Source organism: Antedon bifida, chromosome 6 (genome assembly GCF_963402885.1).
Source record: "Antedon bifida chromosome 6, ecAntBifi1.1, whole genome shotgun sequence".
NCBI classification, from domain to species: domain Eukaryota; kingdom Metazoa; phylum Echinodermata; class Crinoidea; order Comatulida; family Antedonidae; genus Antedon; species Antedon bifida.
The window spans coordinates 1,621,416-1,635,745 of NC_136231.1; the positions used below are offsets into that span (position 1 = coordinate 1,621,416).

Here is a 14,330-nt window from a genome sequence, read left to right on the forward strand (position 1 = left end):
AACTAAAGAGGGCGGCATGCAATATTTGTAAAAAAAAAAAATTAAAATACGTGTTCTAAACTGCGCCACCATATGGTAAGGTTCAAAGTTCATAGTTCCACATACGACGATCGTACGAAGTCTGTTGTTTTTTTTTCTAATTGATATAAAAATCGTGTTTTATGACTAGAAATTAATGTTAAAACAGTTAAAACAATCTTGATATGTATTGTTTGTATTCACCATATTATAACTAGCTGTTTTTGATTTAGTTGAAAATGGCGAAAAAGCGGAAAAAGATCATCGCCAAACGTAGAGTTGCGAAAGATATTGGGTCTACGGTGAGTAGCGGTGGTTTGTACACCGTTCAATCAATTACACACAGGGCCAGGTTGGGCCTAATAGCGGATAGCTAGGCCTAGGTCAGATAGAGGTAGACTCTCTCTATGCCTACTATAGGCCTAGTAAATAGGTAGACCTATTAGGCTAGGGCTATGCCTATTCCAGTGTAATAGAGAGTATTATGTCATCTACTAGCTTTATTTAAATATTATTTTATGACTCATTGATTGATCTGCATTAAAAATCGGGGAAAATCGGAAAAACCCGCAAATTTCAAGGGAACTTGGGACCTCTGGATTGTTGACATACATTACTGTTTACATGTCATCATATAAAAACTGGCCTAGTAGACTAGGCCTACTATTACTACTACAGTACTTGTATTATTTGTATAATTTGCTTTATTATTACACAGGGTATTGGGGAACCGAGTCTGTATCATGCGCTAGTCGTTATATTCTTGGAGTTTTTTGCGTGGGGTCTTCTCACAAGTCCAATGCTCAAAGTAAGTGTATTTAAATATTAATTTTTTTTAAACCATTTTTATTATCTTCCCCAAGCCTAGTAACTTTCTGTAAATAATGTTTCAATAACCATCTATTAATGTTATAAGCAGATGAGTTGTACTGTAGTAACTTATAATAGTAATAACTATTACACTTACACTTACACTTAATGTTTGATGGAAATAGTTTAGGCTAGTGCCTATTAGATTCCATTTCTAGCCGAAAATAGTTGTCAAGTCTAGACTTAAAGATGTTCACTGAAGAGGCTTGTATTACATATTTAGGCAGAGAATTCCAGTGATGTATGACTCTGATGGTAAAAAAGTTGACCCTGCACATAAGATTTCCTCTAAGTTTTGGACGATATAGTTTTAAGCTGTGTCCCCTGGTTCTGATGTTGTGAGACAATTTAAAAATGAACAACACAATTAAATTTGCTAAAAAAAATCATATGACAAGTACCATATACAGGTGCAATCTAACTAATTAACATGATAATAACCACAGGTGTAATCTAACTAATTAACATAATATGATGAGAACAATACAAGTGCAGTCTAAATAATTAATGGAATATCTAAATCTGGATATTTCATTTTTAATTCATGTTTCTTAACTAAATTATTTTTATTAGGTTTTGAATCAAACTTTCCCTGAGAAAACCTTTCTTATGAATGGAATGATCCAAGGTGTTAAGGTAAGCCTTTATGTGACAAAAAAATGTGATGTGCCCATATATGGACATGATGATGTCACGTTACAACCATATTTAAGCATATCACTGCCATATTTGGGCACATCAAACTTTGTTTGTCACATAAAGTTTGATAGTGTAGACAGAGCTTTACAAACATTAATAGTTATCTTAAATGTTATCTATAAATCGTAAGTACTTTATATCATGTTTATGGAACACACAGTAAGCCTAGTGTGAAAATATTATAATGAAGTTCTCCTACATATAATTTACTGTAGTTTTATATGCTGGTATCATTGGCAATGCAAAGTAATGAATTAAATAAATGAAAAGTATTGTTATGAACAATCTTTACCAAATGGCTAATTAATTTTAATCAAATGTAATTTTCTTTTAATATTTCTAATATAAATTGCTTTATTTGTTAATTAAAAATAAAAAAATCCGTTTATTCTATATTGTTCAATTATTATTATTTTTTTGGTGATTATTATTATAAACTAATGTAATACATTGATTAGCATTGTGCGTTTATTAATATTATTTCATATGGTAAATCAATTTAGTCACAATATCGTTAAAATGATGTTCTGTGCTAATAATTAGTTTTTAATTTTTTTTTCTATTAATTTTATAGGGAATTTTAGCGTTTATGAGTGCTCCTTTGCTGGGCGCTCTATCTGATGTTTGGGGACGCAAATCATTCCTTCTGCTAACGGTATTTTTCACTTGTATACCCATTCCATTGATGCGAGTTAGTCCATGGTAAATATAATACACTTTTTTTAGCCCTGTTTGTCTTTTAAGCGAATCATAACAAACAAAACAAACTTTCAAACTAACAAAAAGCCTAATAGCAAATTTGAGTTTTATTCATCTATATCTACATATTTATTTATTTATTTATTGCCAGAAAAAAAGCTAATATGACATTAAAAAAAATGGCAATAGGTGGTTACAAAATAGATTGTGGTAACCATCTTACCATGTAATTTTAGGATAAAACATGTTTATTTTGAGAATTATTCTTTGGAGTTAAACCACTATTAGATGAAACTTGCAGAAAGACTAATTTTCTGAATATTCAGAACAAGATTAATTTATACATTAAATGACAGTATATATTTATTACAAAGAATACACTATTCATTGACAACATTCAGATAAGCCAATTAGCATACAGTCAATGGTGCACTAATTTATTATATTTGACAACATCTGCCATTTTACCAACTGATAAGAAATAATATGTAAAATAGTTCTTTCCTTCATTATCTTGATCACACTTTGCAATCTTGTTAAATTGTCAATAATTTGAACTTGTTTGCCTATTCACCACCATAATATAGAAAAGCTCTAGTCCTAATTGACAAACAGTACAGAATTTCTTGAAGGTCAAAGTTTACCGTTCATCTCAATATTTATTTCCAATATGTAAAATGAAGGATTAGTGTTATCCGAAAGCTTCACATACTTATTTCTTTTTTCTGGCTGTTTTACTTAAATGTTTGATTTAGTTTTTTTGCTTATTTTATTTATTTCCATTGAGATCCAGCCACTGATACCCACAGCATCGTCATTTTTCAATAATTTGCCTTTGGATGTATTTATACATCCGAAGGCAAATTACTAAAAAAATGACAATGCTGTGGGTATCAGTGGCTGGATCTCAATGGAGATACAAAATAATATAAGCAACAAAAAGTAAAACAGCCAGAAAAATTACCAGGGGCCGGATTTATCAAACTTGCTTAGCAAAAAAATCGTCTTAACTTTGCCTTAAATCCTTGATTTTGCCTTAGTCAGATTTATCAATATATCTAAGCAAAAAAATTTGCTTAATTTTGTCTTAAATCTAAGACGAACAACACCCTGCCTTAAGATGAAAAATTTCGTCTTATCTCATTTCTGCAACAGAAACATTCTTTTTTGACAACGCGAGCGCGCTAGGCCGGAACAATGAACATTCGGAAAGGCTACGCTAGTGCGTTTTCCGCTGTACTACGGACGCTAAAATAATGATATCGATCTTCATAAAGATGGCCTAGAAATTGGACGAGCAAAACTAAAATTTTCGGGATAGGTACGACCCAATTGACTAACTTTTAGAAAACTGTATCGGCTGCCAAGGGTCGCTGTCATTGATAAAAATAAATAAATGTTGATTTGATTTAAGTTTAGAGCGAATGATTTTCGTATGTATTTCCGACTGTTGTGCTCTTTCTCTATTTCAAGTAATAAAAACAATAGTAGCCAGAATGCACCCTCTCTTGTTGGGAGTGAAAATACGGAGATAAAATGTTATAGCGCCGCCATCGCTAAGAGAAAAAAGCTAATACGCATGCGTAAGCAAGAATTTTTCGTCTTAAGACATAATTTGCTGCCCTCTAGAGTTTAATTTTGCGCATGTGCAAAGTAAAATTTACCTAAGACAATTTTTCTGCTAAGACATTGCTAAGACGGTTTGATAAATAAGATTAAGTTATTTGCTTAAGCACTTCTTAAATATTTCACCTTAAGCAAAAATATAAGCAAATATTGATAAATGCCAACCCTGAGCTTTCAGGCAACACTAGCCCTTCATCAGTGAATATTAGTTAACCCCAATATAAAAAGGTTTTTATTTAAACTGGACACTGGGAGAACAGTAGTTTACCACTGAACAGGCTTCCTAGTATAAAGAATAAAGAAACAAAATGTAAACTATTTGCTATTTCCTGTTTTACAATTTATGTACAGTGCATTGTTTATTTTAATTTATATGCACTAAATCAGAATGAACTATTGTTGTTATTATAAGTATCAAACAACAAAGGCATATTCTGAATAGTTTAAAAGAAAATGACAATAGAGTTAGTCAGTGAATACATAGAATAGAGGTATTATATTGGGATTACATGACAATATAATATCATAGCTTTGATCTCCCTATACTTCTTCTTCCTTGTTTATAATTGTGCGCTGATTAAACTAAGCAGTTTACAATACACCCACCACGTACAAATGTATATGGGGAATAACCTGCTAATATCCTACTAGACTGAATTAAACATAGATGTCGACAACACATACACAACTTTCTTCTCCCCTAATGGTCCCTTTGTGTCGAATTTTGTTCGGATGGGGTAGTTCAGAACTACACACATGGTGTACTGCAAACCTTCAAACAATATAGAAATTATTTTATTTTAGATAATACAATTAAGTGAAAATGAATAAACTATATATATATAATATATAAATCCAAAGGCAAATTACTGAAAAAATGACAATGCTGTGGGTATCAGTGGCTGGATCTCAATGGAGATACAAAAAAAAAAAGCGAAAAGCTAAATCAAAACGATAAAGTAAAACAGCCAGAAAAGTTAGCAGAGCTTTCGGGCAACACTAGCCCTTCAGTATAATGAATCTAAAAGCTATGTTTTGTGTGTTGTAGGTGGTTTTTTGCAGTTTTGTCTCTATCTGGTGTGTTTGCAGTGACCTTTTCAATAGTATTTGCATATGTAGCTGATATAACTGATGAATCGGATAGAAGCTCTGCATATGGTCTGGTACGTATTGTTCAATCTATCATATCAAAAGAACATACCATCAAATGTAAACCAAGTAAATAAAGAAAGGTTTTGAATATTATAAATATAATTTCTACAAGTTAGTACTTGTCAACAAATTCTACTACGACTGCTTTTCACTAAATTTACCTTATAAATTTTGCCCAAACTTTGTCTGGCTAACCCCTACAATACTTTCCCCCTTCATTACTAAATACATTACTTTTTTTTTACATAGTTTACAAATGTTATATATTACACTATATGTATATTTGTATACCTATGACTTTTTATATATTTCTAATTGTTTGTTTAAGGTTATCAACAAAATGAATTTCCTTATTGGAGCAATAACAATTCTGTATTGTGTATCAGCTATCTGTTGTCAAATTGTCACACATTGATGTTTGTATATTTATGTTTCTTCTTTCTTCACAGGTGTCTGCTACTTTTGCTGCTAGCCTCATTACCAGTCCAGCCCTGGGAGCTTACCTAGGGAGCCAGTATAGTGATAATTTTGTAGTTTTTTTAGCAACTGCTATAGCACTTTGTGATGTACTTTTTATTTTGGTTGCTGTGCCTGAATCCTTACCTGAGAAGATTCGACCAGCATTGTGGGGATCTGCAATAACTTGGGAACAAGCTGATCCATTTATGGTAAGATACTGAACACATTTCATCATTTTGTCCTCGTCATCGTAGGGAGGATATTGAACATGTTTAAAGTTCTCCCGACAACCTAAAATCTATGCCCGGCGCTATCTCAAGACAGCAAGATGTTTCATCATCATTTCATCGTCATTGAAATATAACAAATATTTCAGAAACAAATAAATAGATCAATATAATAACAATAATAGTTATAATTTGTTTTCTTTTTGCAGTCCTTGCGGAAAGTGGGTGCAGATCAGACAGTTTTAATTTTATGTGTGACAATATTTTTATCTTATTTGCCAGAAGCCGGACAATATTCTTGCATGTTTCTTTATTTAAAATCTGTAAGTATATACTTTTATATGAAAACCATTGCATTTCTAAAACCCTGTCTACACTATCAAACTAGTTTAATAAAGATAAGTTTGATATATGGTAGTGATATACCCAAATATGGTAGTGATATGACATCATCACGTCCATATATAGACACTCGCATCACATTTTTTTGTCACATAAAGTTTGATAGTGTAGACAGAGCTAATATAATATATAATTTAAACATTTATATTTAAATGATTTTTCCCTGTTTGTTTCTAATAACTGATGAAGGGCTAGTGTTGCCCGAAAGCTCTGCTAACTTTTCTGGCTGTTTACTTTATCGTTTTGATTTAGCTTTTCGCTTTTTTTATTTGTATCTCCATTGAGATCCAGCCACTGATACCCACAGCATTGTCATTTTTTTCAGTAATTTGCCTTTGGATTAATAAAATAAATTAATATACTTTCAGAGGGGTGGATTTAGTGCAGAAGAAGTGGCAGCGTATATAGCATTGATAGGTGTACTATCAGTATTTGCACAGGTATGTTATCTAGTGTGAACATACAGGCTGCCAGTTTATGTAGGGCATATGACAACAAATCTAACCATTATGACAAATATGTAACATGGTATTTCATTTTCTTTATTTCGGATAGTATATCCATATACAAGCAAAACAAATTAAAAAAAAATCACCAGGAAATTAACAATAGCATCACAAAAACAACTTAAAATATCAATATGCACCAACGCTGATGAAGGTTGGATTGTCGAAGTACGTTAACTATGGTTTTAAATAAACTATTATAATTGTCATGAATTCTGTTCTTAAAGCTATGAATGGAGTTCCTCCAATATTCATAAAATGAGGGAAAGTTATTCGTAACAAACACCATGCTTGCGCTGTCTATTACGTGCCTAGCTTACCTGGATAAACCGACACATCTATTACTGATTTAACATTTTATCAAAAGCAATATTTGTTTTTCTTTCTAGACATTGCTGTTAGGTTTTTTGATGAAAACTCTAGGTAACAAACGTACTATAATGTTTGGATTGTGGTTCCAATTAGCAGAGTTAGCCTGGTATGGTTTTGCATCACAAGATTGGATGTTATGGGGTGCTGGTATGATAGCAGCCATGTGTAGTGTTACTTACCCCTCTGTTAGTGCATTAATATCCAAAAATGCTGAGCCTGACCAGCAAGGTTAGTTTTCAATGCTTAATTATTAGGTGGATTTATAGCATTACTGATTGTGCAATCAGGCGTGGAGGAGGTCACCATCCATAGCAAAATATACTGTTGATTTGTATATGTTGTAATTATGATTATTATATTTTTCAATTTGATTTGACTGTACCATACCATGGGTGAATAAAGATTTGCTATCTAAATTAGATTTGAACCATACCATGAAAAGTGGTCTAATGGTATGTTGTCTGCTTATTAAGCAGAAGATCCATACCATGAAAGTACAAGTGGTCTAATGGTATGTCGTCTGCTTATTAAGCAGAAGGTCTGGGTGCGAATCTTGGTAGTACTATTGACATGTTTTCATTTTTATTTTATTTATGTTTTTTTCCAGGTGTAGTACAGGGAATGGTGACAGGTATAAGAGGCCTATGCAATGGACTTGGACCAGCTCTATTTGGTTTTATATTTTACATTTTTCATGTGGATTTAGATGAAGTTGAAAGCAGTTCTGTAGAAAATGAACATCTTCATAAACCTTTGTCATATGCAGTAAGTTTTATTTTATTACTTTTCCATTGTATACCTACCAACTTTTTTGACAGTCAATGCCAAGGATTTGATAGTTCCCACTAAGTTAGGCCTAGTTTTAATTATACTGATTGGTTTTATTGTTTGTGAAAGTAACCTTTAAAATATTTCAACAATTACAATTGTATCATGTGTCTCCATATTTTTTTTTAAATGTGAAGGTCCTATTATAATATTACAGGGATACACCTATTAAGAGACACCACTATTACGGGAACAACTCTGCTATTGGGACACGAACCTGAGAAAATATATATTTTAACGGACAACCAATATTCAGGGGACACCTTAATAGGAGTTCTGCTGTATAATAATAATGTAGCAATTGTTAGTGTATATAAATATATTTTTAAATATTTGCAATTATTTCTTAAATAGGCTATCATTCCTGGACCTCCGTTCTTATTCGGTGCTTGTCTTGTACTCGTGTCGCTGCTTGTTGTATATTTTGTTCCCGTGCACGCCGACAGCACCCCCTTGCCCGTTCATTCACCAAAACATCAACGGAGCGATGTAGAAGATTCGAGCGATGTAACAATGATCTCTGATTACGAGATGGTTGAGAAAGAACCACTGATGCTCATCCAATCATGACGTTAACTTTAGTCAGTTAGTGTTAATTTTCAAATTATGTGCACCTTGGGACCAAAAACTAGTTTAGAGGAACCATGAGAATGATTAGAGGACATTGAAAAGTGCCCACTATACGCACACAAGGTAAAATCAGGGTTCTTGCTAGGTCCATAATTCAATGAGCTCCCATCAATGAGACAATCTCTAACACATGGAAGTTTTTTTTTTGATAATGGTGATCAAATGCACAAAAACCGGTAACTTTCTTCTTATTTCTAAAAGGATTGAAACAGTATGGAATAGATCCATATAATATAATAACTAAAAATCTTGAAAAATTAAAATTGAAAAATCAAAATTTAAAAATCAAGTAAAGCTTATAAAAATAATGAAATATATAGAAAGTGAGATGTACAGTTTATTGTAACCCATATGGTTCCTTCGTGGATATGTCTACTAAAACCATCAGGCCCAACAGATTGATTGACGGCATTGCCATTTAGTGAGTGTGTATTACATTAAATACAATGTGTATTTGTCCTAGATAATTACATAATAGCTGGTCAGTGTCAGACATGTCATGAATCTTAAGCTCTGTCCACACTATCAAATTTGACAAAAAAAGTGTGATGTTCCCAAACATGGTAGTAATATGACATCATCGGGTCCATGGGCACATCACATTTGAGATGCTCTTAAGCTCTGTCTGCACTATCAAACTAGTTTGACAAAAAAAGTGTGGTGTTCCCAAGTATGGTAGTGATATACCCAAATATGGTAGTGATATGACATCATCAAGGCCATATATGGGCACATCACATAAAGTTTGATAGTGAAGACAGAGCTTGAGTTCAGAATGAATGCTTAAGGTATAGGTTCAAAGTAACATGTAGGATATTGATAGTTACTGTATATTACCCAGAATCACTGTAACTACAGTATAACAATACTAATATATTACAAAGCTAACCTTTCTGTATAACATGTAAAATCCAATATAATAATAGAACAAATATTTTTTACCAATTATTTTTTATTTAGGTCATGAAAGTAGGCCTAAATTTTGTTATTTTCATCTGCAAAAATTCATAATATGGCGTTAAGTAAAAAGATCAAACAGAAATTATGGTGTTGTAATATACATGGAGTGGACCTCCATTTTATATTCAAGTAGTAGAATCCATTATTTCATGTAACATTGGTGTAAATTCAAAAGTTGTTTTTATATTTGTACATTTGAATATTTGTGAGTAGTGTGTGTAAAGCCGTTTTATTTGAAATAAATGATGATTAAACATGTTACACTACATTATTCAATGCGAAATGTCTAATGTTTAGGACCCAGCCAAGTAAGTGTCCCATTAATAGGGGTGTCCCTTGAATATGGCTTGGTCGTAGTGTTGATAGAGGTTTTACTGTATTATGCTACATCAAAACCACCCCAGAATTCATGTTTGCAATTTGCATCCACTATATCATAATCTGTCCAATCAGACTATTTCTTTTAAATACCAAGTATCTCATTGAAGTGGATAATACTTTAAAGCTCTGTCTACACTATCAAACTTGATGTGACAAAAATTGTGATGTGTCCATATACGGACACGATGATGTCATATTACTACCGTATTTGGGCACATCACATTTTTTAGTTTGATAGTGTAGACAGAGCTTTAGGATTTCCCATAAAGGGTAGCTCCGTGTTTAGCATTTTTATTGTTTATTATAAAATATAAAAGTTTAACCCTACTTATTTTTCGACAAAGGTGAAGCAGAATTATTAAATTCTAAGGGTTGGTTTGAGTGTGAATGTTGAATACGGCCCGGGCCCCAGAATATGTATAAGTAAACATAGAAAACTCAATCTGTATTTGTTAGTGTAATCATTAATTATTTTCAGATAGCTTTACATTTCAAATTTAGTCCTTTTTCACATCTTCGATAACACTGACAGTTGAAAATAATATCATTCTTTTGGACCTATAACAACATTATACTTTGTTATATATTTTAAGACAATTTATTTGATTAAAAATATCTGTAAGATACAGTCTAATAATTTCAGTTTACTTGTTACTTTAAGACTGCTCGCCGGCTTTTGAAAAATTCTGTCCTATCTTTTAACACTAGCAGGTCTGAAAACACATTTTCGTTTTGCTAACGTCAAGGGGTTCTCCCGAACCATAAAGGCATGAACAACATCGCTATGAGTGTAATTTGGGATGGACCTGTTTATATTGTTCTTTATTCTAATGTTGTAAAAGTTCCCACCGCCGGTACATCAAAGTTGGTAGTTTTTCAGTCAAGTTACACATTCCTTTGCAAACTACAGATAGCGTCGTAGAACCAGTTGGTGGGTTATGAAATCGCGTCCTAAAAGGGGATTCCCTAGTGTACTCTACGGACCCGCCGCACGTCAACATAGGAAAAAACTGTAGATGGAAAATGTAATCAGTGTTGTAGATTCTACAAAACTGAGAACATTACATTATTTATACCAAATTGCACTACAGTGATAGAATTGAGCATTTTCCAGTCGACGTTGAATTGTGTTGCATTGCGTTACGTTGAGTTGACAAGATTCAACTGTAGTAGAACCCCTCCTTTGTGACACACCGGTCCTATTCATGAGATACTCCTATTATGGGGACAATTTACCACGAAACGAGAGGAAATATATGTTTTAACAATACGGCCAACCCTACTCAGGAGACACCCCTATTTAAGAGGATGGTTACACTTTTGAGGTGCCAAATGGGTGATTCAACCCCTGAAGAGGACAATATTTGTTTCCATCACAAAATCAACGTGGAAATTGTACTTGGGTGGTACGGGCAGAGAAGAAATTCATTCCTACGAAAAAAGTTGCGTAACAAAGTATCAACTGAAGTGAAATAATAAAGGACTTAGATTAAGTACACGATATTTTCATTTTTATAAGTCTATAAACGATTATAATGACATATTACTATTAGTATTGTAAGTGTACAAAACATTAGGTCAATTTGTTGAAATTATTTTTTCTTGTAACAAAAGCTGCTTATATGCGCTATATAAGAACTGACTATTATTATTATTTTGATGAATAGACGATATTGCCATTTGACTTCGGTTATACTTATTATGTCAAAAGTTTTGAATTTAATATATACATAATGATAATAAATTACAGTAGTATAACCTCAACAAATACTAGAATTAGAAATACATATTAAAATATATAACATTTACAGCGATTAATAGATGTTATGATTGTTATTACATAGTTAATTACAGTTTTCATAATATAAACAAACTCGTAGGCTATATTTTTCATTTGAAGTTTATTATCGTTAGAGTAAAGTTATCAAGAAGCACAATGTCATTTATCAGTGTTTTTGTAACGATTTCTGTTATCCAAATATTGGCATTTTGTAACGGTGCGTATTTACTTATTTCTTTCTTATTTAAATAAAATAACTTAATTATACTTAATTTCGACAGTTTTTAAATATAACAATTCTATACTGAACCACAGATGACATTAGTTAAGAGGTACCTGAACATATCTTGGAATGGCAACAATAAGCAGTATAATACCCCTTTCACACCAAAAGCAAAACTCCGGAGACACTCCGGAGTTTTGGTCTGAAAGAGATACAAGTATCAATATCTACAAGTTTACAATGAAAGTGTACGACTATTCCACACCCCTTCCTCAATTCCTCTGCACTGCGCCATCACTTCTTTAGTGGCTAGATTAATCGATGTAAAATTAGAGAGGATAATCGGCTGAAATGTTTTGTTTTTTTTGTAATTTAAAGGTAAATCTCCTCGCATAATGCAGATGTCCAAAGTGTATGATACGCTCTTACACGGTCGGCATCTACATCAGACACCAGCTAAAAGTTTGATAGAATGTCAACAAATGTGCTTGAATCATTATTCAAGTTGTAGATCTACCGCGTACGATAAAACCAAAGGAACATGTGACGTATTCACCATGGAAGACGGACGGACAAATGACACTGCTGTACATTCATTCGCAAGTGATGTGTTCCTGTATGAACGTGTACTTGACGATGACTACTGCCAGATCGCTAAGAATGTGTATGGAAATATAAGTACTGTCTATATATTCCAGTCGTCATCAGGTGACCGGTTGGTTATGTACTGTGACTTAAATACAGACGGTAAAGCGTGGATAGTAAGTGTGACGGGTTTCCCAAAAGAGTAGTCCATTACCCTTCTGTTCTGTTTTCCAAACAATTATTTCTTTATGGAAATCGAGGAAAAAGCCTGCATTTCAACATTTGATAATATCCTCCCCACCTTGTCTAACTTGTCCGGCACTTCCCATCCGTATCTTGCTCGTGAAGTCATAATGACTGGGTTTATGTTCTATTGAACATAGTGTCTCTATTTTTAATAATAAATCAATACATTTAACCAATACATAAGCTAAATATATTATTTATTATTATATAACTACTTGTTGTTAAAAACAACCTATTTCTATAGGTATTTCAACGGCGGAATCATGATGGGCATGAAGATTTTAATCAAAACTGGGAAACGTATTCTTCGGGTTTTGGTGATTTATTTGGTGAATTTTGGCTGGGAAACGAGATGATTTACAAATTGACGTCATCAGCTTCCTATGAATTACGCATTGATATGGTCGATACCAGTAATGTTTCATTTTATGCCGTTTATGAGTATTTTCGAATTGAAAGTGGATCTGAAAACTACAAACTTAAACTTGGAGAATTCATGAAAAATCAGTCTAATGTCGGTAAGTCACATTTGGTTAAAGACCTAATAAAACCCCTAAAATTACTAAGAATTGTGAGAGGGAAGTAGACCTATTATGTTTTATTAGGAAAATGCATTACATCATTAGCTGATCAAAAAGATCTTCATTTTTAGCGTAGATAGCGAAGAACACTCTGTCCTGTACAAAATGTTGTCTAGCCGACAAGCCTAGCAAGTTCCATGATAGGCACTCATAGACTATTTAACTTATGATAGAGGCACCACAGTGTGATACACATCATATTATTATACTGCATTACAGAATTTGCCTTGATGATAGAAACACTGTCATAATGTCGGGAGATAGCTCTAATCACTATAAAAATGTGTGTTGTCGATAAAATAAAAAACAAAACCTAAATATAACGTTATTTTCTTTTTCTTTATAAAAGCAAATGATGGATTTTGTTTCTACCACAATGACAAGCCATTTTCAACAATCGACCGTGATAATGATGAGCGATCATGGCAAAACTGTGCTGAGAAATATGGTGGTGGATGGTGGTTTTCGAATTGTTACCGTACCCTTTTCAATGGTTATTATAATCATTTTGAATGGGACTTTTACCGTACTAGCCACAAAGTTTTAAAATTCTCAGAAATGAAAATGAGAAAAATTACTTAATTATTTAGATCTCCTAGATCCTAGAAACGACGTCTGTTATTAGAACCAACAATCTGTAGTAATACCTCTTTTTTTTATTACCGTGACTGTATTTGTTCAAATTGTAATGCAAAACTTTTAATCTTAGACAGACTTGGAAGAATTTTACTTTCTGCAGATAAACACCAGTTATATATATTTTAAGTTCTGGTATAAGCTGTACCACAAACTATAAATTTATGACATTATCAATTTTTTTCACCCAAAATTGTATTGATTAAGTAGTAAGTATATTTTTATTTTGAATTATTCCCATTATTTATATATACTGTATGTATTGTAGAGCTAATTACCTTAAGCCATATGTGTGTACTAATATTTAAAATTATTAATAATGCTTACTTCATTCTTAGCGGCGAGAAGGCACATTTTTAAAATTCATGTATTTAGATATCGTACTTGAACACGTCTATTAAGTAGATTCTTGTCATTTGATTGGGACGAATGTGGGTCATGATATAAAAA

At 32.6% G+C, this 14,330-nt stretch overlaps 2 protein-coding genes across 2 annotated transcripts in view; both read left to right on the forward strand.

The window, feature by feature from the left end:
* Positions 1–14,330, forward strand: part of LOC144845068 (E3 ubiquitin-protein ligase HACE1-like) — an 83,412-nt gene that overhangs the window by 31,823 nt on the left and 37,259 nt on the right. The gene's annotated exons all lie outside the window — the stretch shown is intronic.
* Positions 114–9,714, forward strand: LOC144845086 (hippocampus abundant transcript 1 protein-like). Its single transcript, XM_078702230.1, has 11 exons — positions 114–320; positions 737–826; positions 1,462–1,524; positions 2,162–2,289; positions 4,961–5,075; positions 5,514–5,732; positions 5,960–6,073; positions 6,521–6,592; positions 7,048–7,258; positions 7,638–7,795; positions 8,213–9,714. Exons 1-11 carry the CDS (start codon positions 258–260, stop codon positions 8,426–8,428), a joined length of 1,449 nt encoding a protein of 482 aa, XP_078558356.1. The 5' UTR covers positions 114–257; the 3' UTR covers positions 8,429–9,714.